Source organism: Camarhynchus parvulus, chromosome 14 (assembly GCF_901933205.1).
Source record: "Camarhynchus parvulus chromosome 14, STF_HiC, whole genome shotgun sequence".
Taxonomy (NCBI): domain Eukaryota; kingdom Metazoa; phylum Chordata; class Aves; order Passeriformes; family Thraupidae; genus Camarhynchus; species Camarhynchus parvulus.
Genome location: NC_044584.1, coordinates 13751231 through 13771733, shown reverse-complemented (window position 1 = coordinate 13771733; position 20503 = coordinate 13751231). Strand labels below are relative to the sequence as shown.

Here is a 20503-nt window from a genome sequence, read left to right as displayed (position 1 = left end):
CTCAACAGCTGCTTGTCTGACTGTGCAGCTGTAGCTAGACTATACTCAAAGCAAAACACTCCCTCCTACATTCCTTGTTCTCAGTGTCATTGTGTGGTTTAGCCACTGGCAGCCACTTTTACTTCATTGCCTGCGCAGTTTCAAGGATCCTTGAAGTAATTGCAGCAGTGAAGAATTGTGGTGCTCCTTACTAGCTTACAGTCAACTAAATCTTTGTCCTGTTGAACAACCCTACCTTCCTGAGAAAGGAGACACCAGGGATATGATCACTGTGAGGAAACCTGCATTAGCTCTGAGGATAAAGAGCAGCAGGAACTCTGGATCCTGTCTCCCAGCCTTGAACCATTCAGCATCCACCAGCCACTGTTGTGTGTTTACACAAATCATTAAATCTATGATTTTTGTAATTTTAATGGTGGTAATCTGACAGGTGTACATCTAATGTTCTATTTTCATCATTTCACAGGTGTCATAAAGAAGAAGGGAGGGTGTCCTCTGTCCTTTCCTGTCTTCTTGCTGCTTTATGAATTGGTGTTCTCATGTTTGTTGCAAAAAATAACATTTCTAAGTGATGCTTAAATTGGATGAATTATAGAGTTTTAAAATGCTATTCAAAGACCCAGCAGTATTTCTACTTAAATAGTAAAAGTTAAGCAACATCAGAGATGAAAAGAGCTTTTGAATACTGTGACCACCATTAAAGGAGACCAGGAAGCACAAGGATATTGTAAGTATAAAATTCCATCAAGTTATCGAAGAGCAAACTGAAAGCTGCTCAACCTGCAACATCTGAAGCACTGACAGATCAAATCTGATTGTTTATTTCATGGTGCCAATGGTAACTGCCATCAAATTTGGTCTGATGATTTTGGACTTCCAAAGCTCAGTGTTACACATTTCACCTCTCTGTATGGACTGATTGGAAGCACTAGGGTGAGGAGCATAAAAAAGAGTCATCAGCCCTAGAAAATGTTCTGATAAGATTATCCACAAGATTCTAGAAGTTGCTATTTTCTTCGCTAGTAATCAGTGCTGCTTTAAGGGATAGAAACATATCTTCTATGACTTGTTACAGAATCCTTCAAAAAGATTTGGAAAAAAAAAGTAATGAGAAGAAAGAAATTGAAAGTGTAAAATGATGAAGTATTCTTCTAAAATTATTGCAGAAATCCAAATAGATAAAAATAGCCAGTTTATTGCACACAAATCCTCAAACAATCTTTGAAGGCTTTTACTTTGTCTCAAATGGAACTCTGAATTCATATACCTGGATTGGTGCTGCAGCTGGCAGCATAAATGTTTACAAGCACCAGTTTTATACTTGACAGTGGTATCACTACTGTGTGTGGTTTATGTGGCCTTCTGGCTCAGAGTTATAAGTAACCAGGCAATCAACAAAAGCACATCTCAAAGTACTATCATGTCTGTGCTGCTGGTCTCAGTCATATGTAGCCCAAATATTCATCCTGCTGACTGCAACAGCAAACCATTTGTCTCTTTTATGCTTTTATTTCTGCTCTGTGAACATGAAGAGAACTTAAAATTCTGCAGAGGCAATTGTCAGGTCATGAACATCATTCTGGTTTCCTATTCAGATACAGTCTGAGACAGAACAACAAAAAGGGATGGAAAAAGCTAGGAATGCTCAAAATGCTACAAATTGGGAAGTCTTCACTTCACAGTTAGCTCAGGGTTAGTTCAACAACCTCTTTGAAATCTCTTCTGCTAGGAAGCACTGACAATACTGACCCAAGTATCTGTGCAAACTAGAATCTCTCAACTAACCTCTCAAATACTCTGTTTCTTGGTCTTTAAAAATGCACAGATTTAAACAGTTCAAAATCACAACATTCATTTTCTTTCCAGCAAGTTCTACTCCTCTGCTTAAGTTTCAGTGCCTGTAGAATCTTGACAGCAGGGATGTGGACAAATTAGAGAGTGGACAAATTAAAGAAAGAAGGGAGAAAGGAAGATCTGAGAAAGGAAGAAGCAGGGAATCAGACATAAGGTGTAGAGGAACAGAGAGCAAGGAGGAAAAACCCTGTGGAGAATATGATTGTAATTAGAATGTGGTATTTTTCTTAACTATCTGCATGGTTCTTCTCTGTAGCCAAACTCTAGCCAGAGCCATGGATAAAAATCTTATTTATCTTCTCCTCTTGGAGCTGCTTGAATGGGAGGTAGTTTGAGCCAAATGTGGTATGATATTCCCATCAGCCTGTGGCACTCCAGCCATGCACATCCTTGTCTTGACCTCTCCTAGCTAAGCTTTGGATGACAAATGCCCTTTAGGGATATATTCTGCAGCTGCACTTTACCACGACTGAGTCTGAGAATGTGCTAAGTATTCCACAGGCAGCTGAATGCTACAGGATGCTGTCTGGACTACTAAAATCATGTTGGGTGTACTGCTGTTCTCTGAGTTAGTGGGAATGTATGTTTATAATGTACAGGTTGTAAATTTTGATACAGTGTTTTGTTGTCTTTACACATCTTTTTTAAAGTATTAATAAAAGTAAGTATTCTGTTTAACAGTACTTTCTAGTACCCATTGAAATTTTGATTTTTCTCTTGGAAACACTATGAAACCACACAGCAACTGCTGGCTTCTGCCACAGTAACAGGGGTTTGGGGCTTTGTATTGCAGGCTAATGGAAAGCACTGTGTATGAGGGAGACAAATTGGACAGAACAGTTCAGTGGGCTGGAAATGGAGAAATAATTCTTTCTTAACAGGAACAAGTTCTTGCAATTCCAACTGACAGATTTTAAGTTCAGGATTAGGAGATACAAATGTGCTGACTGAAGCCACCTGCTAATAAAAGCAAAAAGAGGTTTTCATCCTTTCTCAATCTTTGCAGTTAAAAGTTCTAAACTTAATCTGGGTTGCAAGTCTGGATATTCTTATGGCACTGAGCTCCTCCAAAATGTTTTTGTCAAATGAGTGCCTTGTGTATAGAAACTGAATTCACTGGCTACCTTCTAAGAAGCTGTTGTGATCAAATCTCTATTCTAAAAAAATCTTCTAGAATGAGAAAAATGCTGGTCTCTTTATGTCCATCTCTTTTTGTTGTCAAAGGAGCCTTGCTAAAATGCCAAGGATTGTGTTACCATGGTAGTCAGAGCCAATAACACTCTCCCCATCCTTTAAATGCATGAAGCTGAGCTGTTCTGAGAGATCAGGAATCTTGGTCTAAGATTCAGAATCTCCAAAGTGACTGACTCAGGGAAATTTGTATTGTTTTATTGTGCACTGTGTGGCACAAACCCACTGCAGAGAATTTATTACAAACTCCTAGGTACTGCAGTAAGTACCAAAAGTGACAAACTGAACCATGTTCTTAAAAAGGCATTTGTGGGACCCTGAAAAACTAGTGAAGCCTCCTCTATGAACACTATGAATTAATAATTACAGAGGCAGCTGGAATGCCCCCTGCATTAGCAAAATTCAGCCTTTACTGTGTTACTACCAAATGGGCTTGACAAGTTTGTAAACCTGGTTATTCTTTCCATAGGTACCTAAATGGGGACTTGTCTTCCCTACATGTATCTTTATGTGTTAGAATATTGTGCCTTAAGTGACTTTATTTCTGAATTGCTGTCCAGGGACTGTGTGGAACAAAACACTTGTCAGTGTTTAAAGGTCCTGAACTGCATCTGATGAAACCTATCTTGGAGAAATGCTATTTGGTTCGGTGTCAGTGCTTCCCCTCCTGCAGGAGCAGCTGAAAATTGCATTAGGAGCACAGAATTTTGGGAACTGGGAGATAATTTCTACTGCCTAGGAGCTAAAATGTGCTATTGGAATGCAACACACCGGGAGTATCAGGATACACAAGTTTGTCATTGTTTCATGGGGGATCTAAGCCATCATCCTCTTGTTCCTCATACTGGCTGAAAAGAGACTCCTGACACCATCTGTCTGCAGCAGGGAGCCCACGCTGGGAGCAGATGGCAGACACAGACTGCAGAGGACAGGCATCAAGCAGAGAGTGTCAGCAGAATTGTTTTCAATTCTGCTTTGTCCAAAATGTTCTTGATACATCAACTCAATTTAAAAATATCATAGTTACAAAAACCAGACTTTTCTAAAAAGTATAATGACAATAAATCAAAACCAGTCTAATGCCTGCCCTAATAACATGTGGGTTACCCCCCCTTCCCCACACACAGTGCCTGATGTTTCAGTTCAGGCCTGATTTTTTAAGTAGCTGTTCATGAGAAGGATTTCCTATCTGCTGGCCATCTCAGCAATCTGGAACTACTTGCAGGTACCTACAGGAAAACTAGAATTTCCTTGAAAGCATATTTCAATTATTTTCTTTTCAAACTGAAGAACAACTCCAACACAACTGCTTCATTTTTCATGGAAAAGGTCAGTCTTTATTGTATTGCTTTCACATCTGTACATAGGAACGTGAGCTTAAACAATCTGCAAAGAATCCTGTGTTAAATAATGAATCCACCTGACTTATATAAAATTCACTCTCTGATCTATTTCAAAACTCTCTTTTTAAATAAAATACCTTACTAGCACAGTTCTTGCCATTATACTCCCTGAACAGAACCTCCTTCAGTCACTCCTGCATATTTTCCCCTGAGAAAGCACTGCTTTTGAACTACTGGCTGGTAGAATTTTCAACATGTGATTGTAAAACTTGCTTAAGCTATATGTAGAGTGTGTCCATTTGGGTGACATGGTATTCATTCAAAAGTATCAAATCTGGGTAACATCTTGATTTTCTGTTACAATGGAACATAGTTTATCTTTTTTTTTCATATAGTCCATCCCAGAATTACCCATGGAAGCCCAGTATGGTGCATGAATCACTGCAGTAAGTGCACACACAAGAGGCAAAGACCCTGAAGAGAAGTCACAACTGACAAGGTCTGATGACAACTCTTCTTCTGGTTCTCTTGTTCTTATTTTCATCTCTATGTTTCAGAGTACAGTTTCTTTCCAGGACTTGATCCATTGGCCTGGTCATAATCCATTTCAGGTGTTTAATGAATCTGTTTAAAAGAAAACACATAAATACAGAGTAACCCTCCATACCTAAAATGAACAGAAGTCACTGAGTATGTGACATACAGCACCATGTTGATGACTTATTAGAAAAAAAATTAAAAATCAAACCCTTTTGTGACTCTAGGTAATAATTCTTTGAGAAGTAAAGACCTGCACAACCTTTCAGAAAAATCAGTGTCACAGTCTCTGTTCATGTCAGGGCACACCAGTCCTTAGGAATTTTAACAGAGCCATGAAGATACCAGTGTGAGTAGCATGAGAGTAAGAACCACAGTGCATCACATCAATTACTAGGGGTTGTTCTTAAGAGTAAAAACAACTGTGACATACAGTGGCATAACCTATTTCATCCAGATTTGGTGTCATTAGACCTACTAATTAAAGCTGGTGTTTGAACTGGCTACATTATCTTGACTAGATGCTGTTCATTAGAGTGTTTTTATTGTTTGGATCATGGTGTTAATTAAGTATTGCCTACAATTGATGTAGTCTCTGATTTTGGTCACTTTCTTTTCTACTTCAGAGTTGCATTGTTCCAACTATTTTGGATCCACTGGTAAGTAGTTACAGAACTAAAGAACATTTTGGGGTAACTTCTTGGTCCTAGTGCCAAGAATAAATTACTGTTATATTGCTTTATCCCAATTTATCTAATTTGCCTTGACTGACTCAAAGTATCCCACTGCTATTAGGAGGTGATTGTTTACAATCATCAGGGGTAAATGCAAGGCTGAGAAGATTCCTTTAAGTAGACCCAGAGCTGTGGATTACAAAGGTGCTGGGCACTAGTGGCAGAATTCATCTGGTCTTGTGATTTTAGAGAAGGCTAATTAGTGTAGTGTAGAATGGTGCAGCTCTGAGAGGGGGCTGGCATGAGCCTGTGCTGAGCAGGAGTTGAGGTACAGAGGACCATGAGCAGGTCCCCTGGCTGCCTGCAGCTCAGGACATTCCTGTGTTGTGTGCAGCAAGTCTCTGAGTGGACAGCTCCTCCCTCCTTCCCCTTTCTGGGCCTGAATGAAGAATGAAATCTGATGTCACACATTCTGCATGAGCTTGGACAGACACAGCAACACTGTCATTAACACAGGTGTTACAGGAGGCCAAAAGCAAACAGGTTGATACAGGACTGGGGAAAGGTTCTTTTATAGATTGAAAGCAGATTAAAAGATTGGAAGCAAAGAATAAAACTTGGTAGGAAAGAACTTAGTAGCAGAGTATACCAGGGACCAATTTTTATTCATCACCATTACTGACTCAAAGAACAGGATGAATAGAGAAATCTTCCAGACTGCAGAAAATAAGCTCTTTCAAGTATTCAGATCATGTACTGATATGAAGGAAATCCAGAGGGATTTCATAACACAGAGTGGGCAAAGGGTGGTGGGTTTGGAAAGCATTTGCTAAAGGGCTGGGCAGCAATGTGCCATCCAGCATCCTGCATTCTGCCTTGGAAAGAACAGAGAGCAGCCTGCAGATTTTGGTCAGGGACATGAGCTCTCCCAGAGGTGAACACAGGGCTGTGAGATCGTGGTCTGACTCATCACAATACTTCCATGTTCCTGTGTGCCACTTACTGCAGATACTGGGTCAGAAACAAGAAGCACTTTTGTGTCCAGTGAGGCATTTCTGTCAAATGTCTGTCAGCTACAGTACCTGCTAACAGAACACACTGCTCAAAATCCTTTCTCTCAAAATGAGGACATGAAAAGGGGGAACAGCAGCTCTACCAGGTTACTCATTTCATGTTTATCTGATTGCTTTCCGAGTGGAACTAAAAACTGATCTAGAGCACACAGTGCAGTGTGGTTGTTAGTATTCTGCACTGTAGATCAGATTCTAGGCTGACTTAAAAATAGCCCAGCAAAATGTATTGGGCCTCCAAAGCAAAGGGTAAAGCTGTCTAATGGTAGTTCCAAACACTGCTGTAGGGCTGCTATTCCAAGACTGTAATTTGTTGTGGCAGATATTAAATGGGGTGTAAATTATACAATTGGCCAGGATATTCAATCCTGCCTTTCTAATTTTCAGATTAGAAATCTGTCCCTCAAATGTCATGAGAACCTATTTTTAACAGAAAACTTCAAAAATTTCAGAAAACTGGAAAATGGAGAGGTAGAAAATATTTTAAAATATTTTTTACATCTCAGAACTAGAACTTTCAATAGCCTAGAACATACCTGCAAGCACTGAACAGTGTGGCTGTAGGATGACTCTAGCATTAACAGCTCAGTCACGATACCTTTGTTAATTCTGCCTTTGAAGTTACTGTTCCTCACAATGCAGGCTGGAGCTAAGGACACATGGTGTGACTGTTTCACATCCTGACACTGTCTGCTTTCTGTTTCCTCACTTTCTGCAGCAGTGTTTCAGCTCTTGTGGCCTATTTAGGCTCCACTGCCTGAGCAACCCTTGGGTCCTTCTTTCTGGCCCTACAAAAGAGTATTTAGCCTTAAGTCTGTGAACTGACCTGGAGGTTCCCCAGCAATCCATCACTCAGTGCACATCATCATTTTCCATTATATCATTGTACAATTATACCATACATGGCTCCTATTTGTCTTTGGCCTTCTCATCATTTATATTAGACACATGCTTGTGTCTTCAGAGAGCATCATTCAAACTATTCAGCTATTTTTTCTTTCCTATTCTGTAGCCAAAGTAATAAAATTCAATTGTGAAAAGAAAGATAGTCAGACAGTTTCCCTGAGCAACTGGAAAGATTTAGCAACTTGTGCATATTTAATCCTTTGGGATAGTTGTACTCCTTATAAGCTAGGATCATTATGAGGGGCAAATGCGAGGAGTTAGAGACTAAATGTCTCTAAACAAATTATTCTTTTCTTCTATTTTAGGATTTATAGTTATTAGCTGAACTATAGTGTCACTTTGTCCCTCCTCCAGAGGAGGGAGAATTAAATTGGATGAACATGAAGAATTAAATTGGATTTGTTTCTTAATTCCTTTGACAGCTTAAAAGTAATAATTGGCTATTGCCACCTCTTGAAGCAAGTTTATTACAGAAAGCTTGATTTTTATGGGAAAGAACCACAGACTGTTAAAAAATTATTCTTTAAAGTTACTTGTGGCCGAGGCTTTTAATCCATGCAATACTCAGGCCTAAACTATGTTTATCAAAAATTGAACGTCTCTCTAATTTCTGTGCCTCATTTTAATTCACATTATTAACAGCACCATTTGGAAACGAAAAATCTGCTTACTCTCTTGACATTATACAAATAAATGTATTTGGTACATAATCATTTAGAACTGTCCATGGCTGTGGTTAATGAGTCTGTATGGACAGCTGAACAATTAACCTTGATTTTGTCTTCCCTCCATCTAGAATGGAATTCCTGTTAAGTACACATTTCTTTAAAGCAGAGCTGTCAGGTGAGTTTGAACGCTGGACTTCTATTAATTTTTGTAACAGCTAAAAATTCAAAACATGGTTCTAAAAATCAGAGCAATTGCTCTTAATCCTGATGCTACTGTAACTCATAAAACAGCCAACTGATCTGTATCATGGAGTCAACAAATCACCTTGGTGATCTCTACCAAAAGGGGAAAAACTGTGAAAAATGGCAAGGTAAATTAAGTAACAAACCACTCTGCTCATTATTTTTAATATTTAAAGTCTGAAAAGACAGAAGTCAGGAAGTAGAATCTGATACATTTAAATGTATCCTGTCAGTGCTAGTGACATCATTCTTCTGATCTGTCCTTTGCAGTACATCTCTGCTTCAGAACAGAGGCACAGGGGGTGGCTGTCTCACAGACCCTGAGCCTGCAGTTCTAATTGGCACTATATTGATGAGCTGGAGAGTTAAGCTATGTGGGTGTTTTTTTGATTCAGAATTTAGATGCTGGCACTCATTGGAGTGCTGAGTCACAGGTTTTTGAGTGCTGGATTCTGCTCACTGAAGATATTCATCATAATTCATCTTTTGAAAAAATACAGGTAAAGCATGTACTGCAAGATTACATAAATTTAGTCTTCTTATTCAGTTTTCATTATTGATTACTTTTGCCCATTTCCTTTCTGATGAGTCACATCTGATTTTATAGAAGTATGAGAATGGTCATATGACCTTATTCCAGGGGCTTCAAATACATAGTAAATAACCTGGCACACTCACACAAAAAGAGTAGATGACACAAACAAGCTCAATTCTGTTCAGTTTGCACAGATTAATTTCTTCATTTGAATAAGCCAGGAAACATTTTTCAGCTGCTTACTTATCTGTCTGCCTTCAATCTCTGCCACTAATTTTGCTCAGGAACTTGAACATCATTTTGCTTCTATTGAGTTTATTCAAGTGAGGGGTTTGCTGCCAGAGAGCACAGAGCTGTTCTGATCCATGTGTTCTTTTATTTTTACATCTAAATCAGCCTTTCCTCACACTGCAGAAAGGTCTCCTGGGATTTGCCCCCTCTGTTTTCCTGGCACACGTCACTCACGCAGGGTGCGAGGCACCGAGGACGCTGCAAGGTTTCAGCTCAGGATAATCACAGCTCTCTGGCTGTTCTCAGAAATCAATGGTGAGTCACATCAAGAACCCTGCTCTTTAATGCAAAGAGTAGGCCTACGTATTCTTCATCACTGCAGGCAAAACAGACCCATTCTTCCTGCAGTGTCTTGTGAATCCTCAGCACTTCTGGGTGCAAGGGAAACCTTCCTGGGCCAGGAGGGCAGGGGTTAACACTCACACAGAACTCGGGTCACTGCAGGCAAGGCACCACAAGAATCTAAATCTTCCCTTTCAGGGCCTTAGTGCTACTCCCAAACCAGAAAACACAGCTCCAAATTAGGGCCCTCTTCTGCCTGCTTTGCTGCTATAGAACTGCTGAGGAGGAATGGCACAGAGCAGTGAAGAAACCTGTAAGAGGATATGAACTCAAATCCCTCATCATGGTGGTAACACTGTGTCTTTGCCTGGTAGCTAAATAATTATGCAATTTGTGGCCTGGTTGCTATGTCTGTAAGTATAATTAAATATATAAATAGATGAAACACAGTAAATTTTTTGCTGCCTAAGAAGTGATCAAACTTTTGGGATTTGTGATTTGATTCTCAGTGGCAACCACCATCTACTGTGACAGCTTCCAAAAGCTGAAAGGTCAAGGGTGGAGCTGGTACCTGTGCAGAGCTCCATGAGCTCTTGGTGGGTAAAAGTAGAGCCTTACTTCTGAGCTCTGAGAAAACCTCTGCATTTTGATTTCTGCATATGGAGGGGTTTATAGTTAGAATATCAAGAAGTTTCCAGAGCTGCTTGTCTTATTAATAAGAAAGAAAATTTTAAGAAGCCAAATAATCCACATGGAACTGAATGTGCTCATAACAAATATTATTTGTATAGTAGGAATTTTTTTTTCCCACTGAGGAAAATTGTGTCTGATGCTCTCCTTGGGTCTTCCTGAAAACTAGACACAACTAATCAAAACAAAAAGTTATTTAAAAAATAGACAGAAGAAAAAGTTATTTTAAAAAAGTATTTTTAATCCCTCTACTAAATAGCATTGGAGCACTAAGACTTGGGAGTTTAGGGAAAGGTATTTTGGGGAAGAAAATTGGATAGAGTTTTTAGCACCAAAGATTTTGCTTGAATTACCATTAATTTTTAGGAATTTCTTTCCTGGAATACAGAGCATGTGTATTATTTGTCCAGCTGAAGAAGGAGACAACCACAAAAATAGTCAATGGTGTTCTGGGGTGAATAGTCAATGGAGAGGATTGTTCTGCTCCACACTTTCTATTCTAGCAGAAGTGATTCTCATCCAGTTGCTTGGGATGGACCACCAAATGTAGGCATAGACACTTCCATTTGCAGTGACTATATGCAGTGAGATTTCTTCAGTAGCAACAAAATCTGTTCATTCCCTCGTTAGGCTCCCACATGCCTTTGGCCAAGCCTTGTTCAGCTGTGTTTGTGCAATCAATGTTACTCCAACACCAAAAATGTCCAATTTTTCCTTCTAAATTACTGACCAAAATCAGCTAATATTACTTTAAACAGAATCTGACTATAAATATTCAGGAGATAATTTTAAGCTATATGAGGACAGAACTACAGGAAAGGTTTGTTTGGGTTTGTTAAACTAGAAGACTGGTTGGAATAGTTTGATATTAACTGGTATTTGTGTAGTGTGGTCACCGAGTTCATACTTGTAACCTTATAACTGAATTTCCTATTTCCATCATTTCAAACAGAAAAATAAAGATATCCTGAACTGGTTTTCAGATTTACAGACAATATTTTGCTAAAAAAATCTGCTGGCAGATTTGCTAACACATTTTAATTTAAACTGTGAATGTTTTCATTAACATACATTTGGCACAGAAAGTCCTAGCTAGAAATAGTGATTTTTCTTCCCAAATGCATTTCAGTGTTTTAAAATGCTAAATCCTTACATTTCCAGAGTTTTAGAATCACTCAAAACTACAAAAAAAAAAAAAAAAAAACCTGAACAAGCAAAACCCTCGTGCTACAATTAAAATGGTGAGCTGGGTAGTTTGTCATTATCCAAGAGAGTGGTTTTAAAGAGCAGCAAATTAAGACGTATTTCTGGCTCGAGGAAGGTCTCTGAATTGTAATAAATATTAACCAGGATGCTCGTTTCGATTCAGGGCTGCTTTCAGGACCGGATCAGCAAAGTTACTGCCCGGCTGTACAGGCAGCCCCCCCTGCAGAGCTGCAGTGGCTCGGAGGATGAGTCCCGGGGAGAGGGGTCGCTGTCCCCGGGCGCTGCCGGGCGGGGGAAGCGCCGGGGGCGGCCCCGGTGCGTTGCCCGCAGCGCTCGCCCGTGCCGGGAGCTGCGGCGGAGCGTGTCCCCGGCGCTGTGCCCGGCCGGACGCGTGTCCCCGGCGCTGTGCCCGGCCGGACGCGTGTCCCCGGCGCTGTGCCCGCTGTGCCCGGCCGGACACTAAGGAATTACTTACTTCCCTGGCGAACCCTCTGCCTCTCCGCGGGCCTGCCCGGCGGCAGCGGGTCCCGGCTGCTCCTCTGGCCCCTGCACCGGCGGGGCGGGTGCCATTTGAAAGGGAAGATGTTCCGCAGAAGGAGGCGCGACGGGGTCGCGCAGCGGGGCCGCGGCGGTCCCCGGGCCATGCGGGCACGCCGGGCCCCTGCCCCGGGCCAGGCGGCGGCGGCGGAGCTCAGTCGCTTTGGAGCGCCCTGGGGCGTCACTCCAAGTACCCGTCAAACACATCCAGCTCGCTGTCCGTCTCGTAGAGCACGGAGCCAGGGTCGGAAAGCATCCCCAGATCCACCAGAGCCTGGTCCATATCCTCGGGCAGGAAAACGATGCCCACATTGAGGACGATGTACTCCATCAGGAAGGCATAGTACAGGATCAGCACATTGACAAAGAACAAGCCCACGTAAAACATATAGGGCAGCACCAGCAGCGCATGGAAGGCCCAGGACTCCACCGAATCCAGACGTGCGGAGACCGCGGCGGTCATGCAGCCGTGGGGGCTGCGGGGGCAGCGGGCACCGACCCGCGCGGCCGGCGCGGGGGGGCGGACGGCAGCGGCGGAGCTGGGAGCGGGGCAGGACTGTACGCCGCAGCCCCGGTGGCAGCAAAGGGCAGAATCTCTGAGGAGCCGGATCCGGACTCCGGGGAGAGGCGAGCCCCGCAGGGGCGCGGAGCGGCCGGCTCGCTCCCTTCAGTCCCCGGAGGAAGAGGCGCCCGGCGGGCGGGCGAGCGGCCAGCGCGGGTTCAGCGGCGCTGCCGCAGCCCCGCCGCTGGCAGGAGGCTGTTCAGCGGCATCTCCAGCTCGGCTACTGCAGTCCCGCCGCGGCTCCCTCCTCCTCCTCCTGCCGCCCGCAAACTTTGCGGAAGGAGCCCGCAGGCGCGTTGGGAGCTGGGCTCGGAGCACCTGCCAGCGAGGCCGGCCTGCGCGGCAGGACCGCGCTGCCCGCCCGCCCCTCGTTCCCCGCCCCGCCGCACGCCGCCGTTGTTTACCAGCGCCGCGCTGCTGCTGGCACGGGGCGGCCGTGACGGGCGCCGGCGCCTCCGCCGCGTAGGCGGCACTGGGGTCCCGCTGTGGCTGCACGGGGGCTGCAGGGGACGGGGGCCGCTTGCGCGACCCTCGGCTGCGCGCTCCTGCCTGCCGAGCTCTGCCGCAGCCGCAGCCTGCAGAGCGGGGCAGCGCGGGCAGGTTGGCTGTGCCTTCGCCCCTGGAAGTTGTTTCACGACCTCTGCTGTGACCGAGGCCCGCCTGGAGCAGCACTGCGGGCCCGGCCCCTCTCGGCTGCGGTGCAGGTGCTTCTTTGCTGACCAAGGCTTTACCTATACCAAAATATAACCGAAGGCGGGATTTTCAACTCGGTGCATTTTTGATACTGCCTGACAAACTCTTTAGCTTTTACATAGATTTAGTTTATTTCTCTAGCTAAAGCGAAAAAAAAATTTAAAAATCCAAAACTAGGTCAACACAGTCAAGGGTCCCCTTCTCTTTGTTCTTAATTTTTAGGCCGATTTAAAATCCTTACTGAAAGAACCTCAGCAAGGGGAATTCCAGCAGCTGAATTTCTGACGCTGCGTCTTGCAGCACAGGAGTGACCACACAGAACAGCTTCGTTTGGGTTATGGAAGCCGAACAAGGAATGTCAGGGGCCAGATTTTACCTAAAATTACAACACATTTAGGACGTACACGCACACGTTTAAAGTGGGGGGGGGGTTTCTGGTTCGGGTTCCGTTTACTCTCTTATGTTGTTCTAAGCGAGCTGGCCCCAGAGCGCGCCCGGCGCAGGCCCCGCCCCGCCCGTGTGAGGGCTTGGCCCCGCCCCCCGCGGTGCTCCCTGGGACTCGCAGTCCGCGGGCCGGGGGCGGGGCCGGGCCGGCGCTTTCCGGCGTGCCCTGGCCGCGCATGCCCCGTTCGCGCCGGTTCCGCCGCCGAGGCTCCGGGCCGGTCCCCGCCCGCCGGTCGCCCGCTCCCCCCCGCGGGGCTATGAGGCCGTAGGGCCCGCGGCCCGGAGCAGCCTTCCGCCGTCAGCATGTTCGGCCGCTCCCGCAGCTGGGTGGGCGGCGGGCACGGGAAGGCCTCCCGCAGCATCCACTCCTTGGACCATCTCAAGTGAGCGAGGGGCGGCCGCGGGCTCGGGGCGGCGGTGAGGGCGGAGGGTGGCGGGGCCGTGAGGGGGCTCGGAGGGGGCGGTTGCGGCCGGGCTCTGTCCGCAGCGCTGCTTGGGGCAGGTTTCGTGGCAGGTTTCCCTCGGAGCCGGCTGCGGGGCCGGGAGAGGAGAGCGCGGCTCGGCAGACGGCGCTCCCCAGGCGCTCGCTGCCCTCGCCGGGGCGTTTTGCCGCAGCTCTCCTGAGGGGAAAGCGCCCGTAGCAGTCCCCGGTGGCGGAGGCTCTGTGGTCTGGTGTCCGCCTCACGGAAACCGGCCTCTCCGTCCGAGAAAGTCTTCAGGGCAGACGTAGTTCGTCATGTAGTGTCACACTCCGGGCTGCCATACGTGTTTGTTTTGTTTTTAGTAATGTCACAGAATCTTCGGTGGAGTAGAGTGCGAGGCGTGATAAATACAAGAAATACCGCATTCCTCGTGAGGGAGAACTTTGTTTGTTTCCTGGTGGCGGCTGAGGCGAGGGGCTGGTACCGGGGTGTGAGCAGGGCAGCTCCCGGGTGTGAGGGGAGGTCCGTAGGCAGCCGTGAGTCACGGCGGGCCGGGATGTGCCCTGCGCTGCAGGACGCAGCAGCTGCTGCGGAAGGAAAGCTTCGAGCTTGAGCTGTAACGTGTTCTGCAGCCCCACAGGCGTGTGTTACTGCTGCCTGCAGAAGGTGGAATAGTTTTTTCCCAGCTCTGCCCCTGGAGAGTTGAAAGGGTGGCAAGGGATAAAAAATTTAATTTCCCTGTTCCATTTTAAGTGTTCCACTCTTGCAAGAAAAATGAGAACCACTTTGATAGCTTCTCTTTGTACTGAACGAGAAAAGGAGGTCATTGAGAGATGAAACACTTTCTAAATGAAATCACTGTGACTATGTGGCTCATTGAGAAAAAGTGCCTAGTAGTTTTCAGTCACCTTACAAGGAGGACATGAATGGGTTCTGACAGTAACAAGCAGGATGCCCTGTACAAGATTTGGATCTTGCAGTTGCTTTATCAAGGTGATTTATGGATTCTGGTCTTTGTATCTAAACTGGAAAAATGTTTAAAATGAGCAAGACTATCTGAAATGCAATGCTTTTTACCAAAGTCACAGAAATCAAGCCCATGAATAAAAAACTAATGAGGCAGTAGCATTGCAGAACTAATTTTGAAAGCATTGTAGGTCAGACTAGCAAGTCAGTGTAGTCTGGTTTTACAGGAAAAAGGGGAAAAGTCATGCTCAGATGTAAACATAGAAATGTTCTTATATGTTGAACATATAAGGAGTAGTTATTGTGTACTACTCAGCATTAGGGGAGCTTTGGCTCTGTCTGGCTTTGATATTTGACTTGAAGATAGAGCAAGAATGCTGATGTGTGACGAAATTTGAAAAAACTGAATTTAAGTTTAGGAAAAAAGAAGAGTGAGACTTGAGACTTACTTTCACATGTCAGAAAAATGTGTCTGTATGATCTGTTGGGGCCACAGAGAATAGAAAAATGACACCCTACCTCTTTTGCAGCAGTGGGGAATTGGGCTGTAAGTGCTGTGCCTTATTATCAGAGAGTTGAAGTATATATTTATCTACTGAAGTACGAGCTTTAGTCTGTTTGCATGTGATTTCTGTAATTATGAATCTGAAATGGTTGTATGTAAAGGACAGATGAGACCTTTGATCTCTTTATACTATGTATATTTTAAGTGTTTGTTTATCCAGGCTGTGTGAATTTCAGCTTCTAGCTAGATGCCAACAGGAATAGTGAAATTTTGGTCTTTTCCAAGTGTTGAAGTGGGTAAAGTAATAGAAGGAAAAAGGTCAGAGTGCCTTTGTTTTGGGGTCATGAAAGAAAGTCTCAGTAAGCTCATTTGATAAGCTGTTTATCTTCTCATCTTTTCAACTCATCAAAGCCTCATTTTGTGTTCCATATGAAGGAGCTGAGTACAACACACCTGCCTTGCCATTACAGGTTAGCTTAGCCTGTAAAAGGTACATTATGCTGTGTTACAGGGGTGAAATCAGTCTGGACTAGCCGTGTGGGAACGTTTTTATTTTTAAACTTGCATAAGGGAGAGTTTAGTCTAAATTGTAAACCATCCACGTGCTTAGTGATACCAGCAGCATTACTGCTTTTTGTCAGTTAGTGCTGGATCTTTCCATCAGCTTTAATGTAGTTCGTTTGAGGTTTGCTTTTGAAATTTTGCTATTCAGTCTTCCTGCAAACATGCCAGAGAATGGATTAGCTGAAGGAAAATCGTGAGACTGTTTGCATTGGGTGTTTTTATAGTCTCTTGATCTAGGGAAAACAGTTAAAATTTAATCCAACTTCTGAAATGCGATCTAGAGAAGGATGACACAGTGCTACTCACTGCCTGGGTACTTCTCAGAGAACTTGATCTTTTTGTGTGTCTTTGTTTCTAAGTCAGACTTTCCCCCCTATTTTTCTATGGTATTTTACACAGCCCTGTTGTTACTGTCAAGCACATTTCCCATGGCTGCTTCTGCACTTGGTATTTTAATTGCATGGTGATTGCACAAAGGTTCCATGCCATTAAAATTGGGTGCTGAGCATTTCCCATGCCTTGGTCAGATGCAGTGTCCGTAAAGGTGTGCTTGAAGTCCTTTTTCATGGGTGATTCATTTCCTGAGGCACTGTCTGTGCTATGCATCAGGTGTCCTTTGTGAGAACCATATGCAATTACCTGATTACAGGCAATGGGAAGGAGCAAGCTTGTCATGGTCAGGTCTGGGCTTTTAAAATTTGAGCGTTTGACTTCTTAAACTCTTACCTGTTTTAGTGTATTTTTGTAAGTAATAAGTAGAAAAGTCATTAATACGCACTTACAATATTAATGAGTTACTATGTTACCCCTTTGGGCATAGGTTCTAACCAGAAAATGTTCAGAATTTTGTTTGGTTTAAGCAACATCTCCCACTGATTCTGGTGGTATTGAGTGCTTTGGCACTTCCTGCATGGTGTGGTTTTGTTTAAACCCAGTCTTCAGATATAGAGAAGACAAAAGTCTCCTCTTTGCTAGTTTTGTGTTTTGAAGCACAAACTTGATCCCTCTGTAATCAACATTTAGAGACAGCCTTTAAGGACTTATCTAAATACAAAAATATTGGGTTTGTGTGATACTTCATGTTCTCATAATACGGTATTTCACGTGTCTGTAAAGAGAAGCAAGTATGTGCATGCTTCCTTGTGCATTTTCAAGCAAATAGGATAAATAAAAAATGAAATAAAAAGGAATAGCTTGTGAAACCCAAGTTTCCTTTAAGTGCATCAGTGCCTTACCAGAATAAGAAATTTGCAGTAATGCTGCTGCTAAGTAAATACATTTGGAGATAATGTATTCCTGATTATTAAATGCTTCTTGCTTTTTGTGTTTGTAATGCTTTATATTCCATAGGCTCCCAAAATGAAATAATATCTTGTTATTCTTCCCACTGCATCCCATACCCAAAATTCTACTGCTGGAGCAAACTTTAATCCCAAGTTTGTATAATGTAACTTATTAATGAAAAATACGTGTTCACAGATGCAATAATTTCTATGTGACTTCAAATTAATAGTCTGAAATATGTAAAGTAATATAGTATTAATTACTAACTGTTTCAGGAAGTTGTTGAAATTATTGTGGAATGAAGTGATCTAATTGCCATCTCTTCTCTGTTCTCTGCTCCATTAACTGCTGCATCCTCAGAGCAGGGACTGAGTTTGTGCTCTGTATTTTGATTCACTGTCCTGATGATGCACCAGGTGCCCTAATGGGAAGTTTTTCCAGGGTTTGTGTGCAATGTGCTGTTTTAGAAACCCCAGGAATTCTCACAGGTGATCAGCCTTAAACTCTCACCTCTTCACTGTGAGCCATCCCACTGTCAGTCTGCACAGACGGAATCTTGAACTGTGATCCTCAGATTAGTGGAAGAGGATTTCCAGGTGCTCTCTCCTTGCTGTTTAATGACTATTATGGTACAGCACATGACCAGGCAGTTGTGACTGTAGGACACAGCTGAGAATCAACTTTTCCTAGAGTGGTTTCAGTGTGATCAGTGACTGGTTTGGATTTGAAAATGAGTGTTGATTTAGGAGGGGGGAAAGAAAACACCATGAAGAGGGAGAGAATTTTTTTTACTGAAGAGAAGGATTAAGAAGAGACAATTCCCCCTCTACCTCTCCTCCCCCACCACCTATTCCCTTTTTCCTCCTCTTGGCTGGCTGGTGATATATATAATATGGTAATGGCTTTGGGAATGTAGTGCAGGCTTTGTCACTTTGCTGATTAGGGGAGTGAGGGAAGGGAGCATGTGGTTTCAAGTTTGTGAAAGCTGTGAGCTCCTGAGGCTGTTTACCTCTTGGGTCCTTGTGCAGTACTCAACACAGCAGAATTGTTGTTTGAGGGTGAAGTAATATCAAGAACAGTGAGCACACAGTGTTTTACCCTGAGCTTCTCTGAAATAGCACCTGTTCCCTGCATGGCTTGTGAGGACAGACTTTCTTGCTGCAAGTCCTGTGAAACTCTGCCCAACTCTGGCAGCTCACTGGTTGAAGGCTCCCAAAACCAAATTTGACAGATTTTTAATTAATTGTAAATATGATCAAAGTTCTTCTGTGCTTGTGAGAGATTTTTTGAGTTCAAGCAAAAAGTTCTGAAACTGGGTAATATTTTGTCTTGTCTTTGTAAGTCTGATAAATATTTGGAGCAGCCTCACATGAGTATTCAGGTAAATGGCATTTTAGTCTCTGGCTGCATGCTTGCCCAGTGCAATGATTCAGTTTTTTAGTGTTGATAAAATTGATGGGGATCCTGTTTTTTGAAATACAATTTCAAGTCTGTTTTTTGACCTAAACATCTTACTTTAAGCCATAAACCAGACACCCCAAGATTTATTTTTAGAAACACGCTGTGTTTTTTGGAACCTTACAGAAGCTTGGCAAAATTCTACTAATGAGATTCCTAAAATTTTAGTCTGAATCACTGAACAAACTCTCATGGAATCCAAAACAATAAGGAAGGCTGCCCCAGAATCAGGACAGAGGCTATTTTCACAGAATTAGATCCTGGAAGTTTGATTAACTCCACTATTCATGACAAGATTAATGATATGGGAAATCTGTCGTCCTTTCCAAACACTTAGGAGTATTTGCACAGAAATGCTGAGGTGTTACTTCTGGTTTTCAGTACAATCACAGCAAAATAATATAGGAGCTGTGTTTAGGAATCCAAACTTGTGCAGTTTGAAAATGACATGAAATTTCCCTCATGTTTTTTAATTTATTTTCAAAATTGCACACCTTTCTTATATTTACCTTTTTTTAAATCAGTATATAAAAAAAAAAAAAGAGGCAGAAAAGCAGTGGTGATTTTTGTGCTTTTATTAGAATTTGGTCCCACCCCATCTTTTTTTTTTTTGTGGGACATAAGAAAATAACAAGACAAAAGTAAGTTGGTACTTTGATGTAACAACTTACTTGGGGGAAAAAGAAGTGCTTCCTTGAAGATTTTAAGCTTTACTAGACAGTCTTAAACTCTTGCCTTTTGAAAGGATAAAGCTGGACTTTACCCCCTTTCCATTCAGTGTTTCTGGGAAATACTGATTTCTGGGAGTGCTCAAAGGACCAGACACCTGGTGAAGCTTTGCCAAGGTGAATGATTAGTCTTTGAGGGTCCTGATACTAAACATCAAAATTGATGTGAGTCTGTGGGGGGCTCTGCAGGCAAGAGAAGGGATTGAACTCATGAGCCACTCAAGAGAAGGGTTAGACCTCATTGTCACTTTTCCATATCAGCTACTGCATGCTTACCTGCTTCTTCTGTTCCTATTTCTCTTGCTCATCATTCCTTTGACTTCAACATATTCCAAAGAAATTCACAGAAGAAGCACCTTGGGACCAGTTGCACACTTTCTAGTTCTATGTTAACATCTGCATAAGCACTCAGAACTCACCTAGCTGGGGGATATTTGTTCCCTTTGTCACTCTGTTTAACAATTACGTTTCTCTCTGCATCAGTATTAGAAGGAAATTTTAGGTTTTTAAAGTTGTACAACTCTTAGTCTTGGTGTGTGCCTATATGTGTGTCTGCATTGGTACAGTGGTGAAAGACAAACATGGTGCATGTGGAAGTGGCAGGATAGCTGATTACTTGTGCTTCTTTTCTCTTTTAGGTACATGTATCATATTTTGAGTAAAAACACGATTGTAACGGATCACAACCGCAACCTGCTGGTGGAGACCATTCGTTCCATAACAGAGATCCTGATCTGGGGGGATCAGAATGACAGCTCAGTGTTTGAGTGAGTATCCTGAGCCAGTTCTCTCTGAAACTCTGCTTTCGTGCTTGAAGAACACTTGGAGTTGTACAGAGTTCTGTTCCTGT

The 20503-nt window shown here is 43.4% G+C and overlaps 2 protein-coding genes across 9 annotated transcripts in view; one reads left to right on the top strand and one right to left on the bottom strand.

Annotated features, from left to right (window-relative positions):
- Positions 1–4358: 4358 nt before the first annotated feature.
- DEXI (Dexi homolog) lies at positions 4359–12821 on the bottom strand. Its single transcript, XM_030958332.1, has 2 exons — positions 11966–12821; positions 4359–5012 (listed from the first exon to the last, which is right to left on the bottom strand). Exon 1 carries the CDS (start codon positions 12488–12490, stop codon positions 12209–12211), a length of 282 nt encoding a protein of 93 aa, XP_030814192.1. The 5' UTR covers positions 12491–12821; the 3' UTR covers positions 4359–5012; positions 11966–12208.
- Positions 12822–13920: 1099 nt separating this feature from the next.
- CLEC16A (C-type lectin domain containing 16A) overlaps positions 13921–20503 on the top strand; it is a 60136-nt gene continuing 53553 nt past the window's right edge. For all 8 annotated transcript variants that reach the window (XM_030957946.1, XM_030957942.1, XM_030957939.1 and 5 more), the window contains exons 1-2: positions 13921–14109; positions 20292–20420. In XM_030957946.1, coding sequence (XP_030813806.1) covers positions 14030–14109; positions 20292–20420 — 209 coding nt within the window. In that variant the 5' untranslated portion in view covers positions 13921–14029. The remainder of the gene's footprint in view (positions 14110–20291; positions 20421–20503) is intronic.

Bases quoted from the DNA above. Each gene is read 5' to 3' on its own strand.
- DEXI (XM_030958332.1), bottom strand. From the start codon at position 12,490: ATGACCGCCGCGGTCTCCGCACGTCTGGATTCGGTGGAGTCCTGGGCC.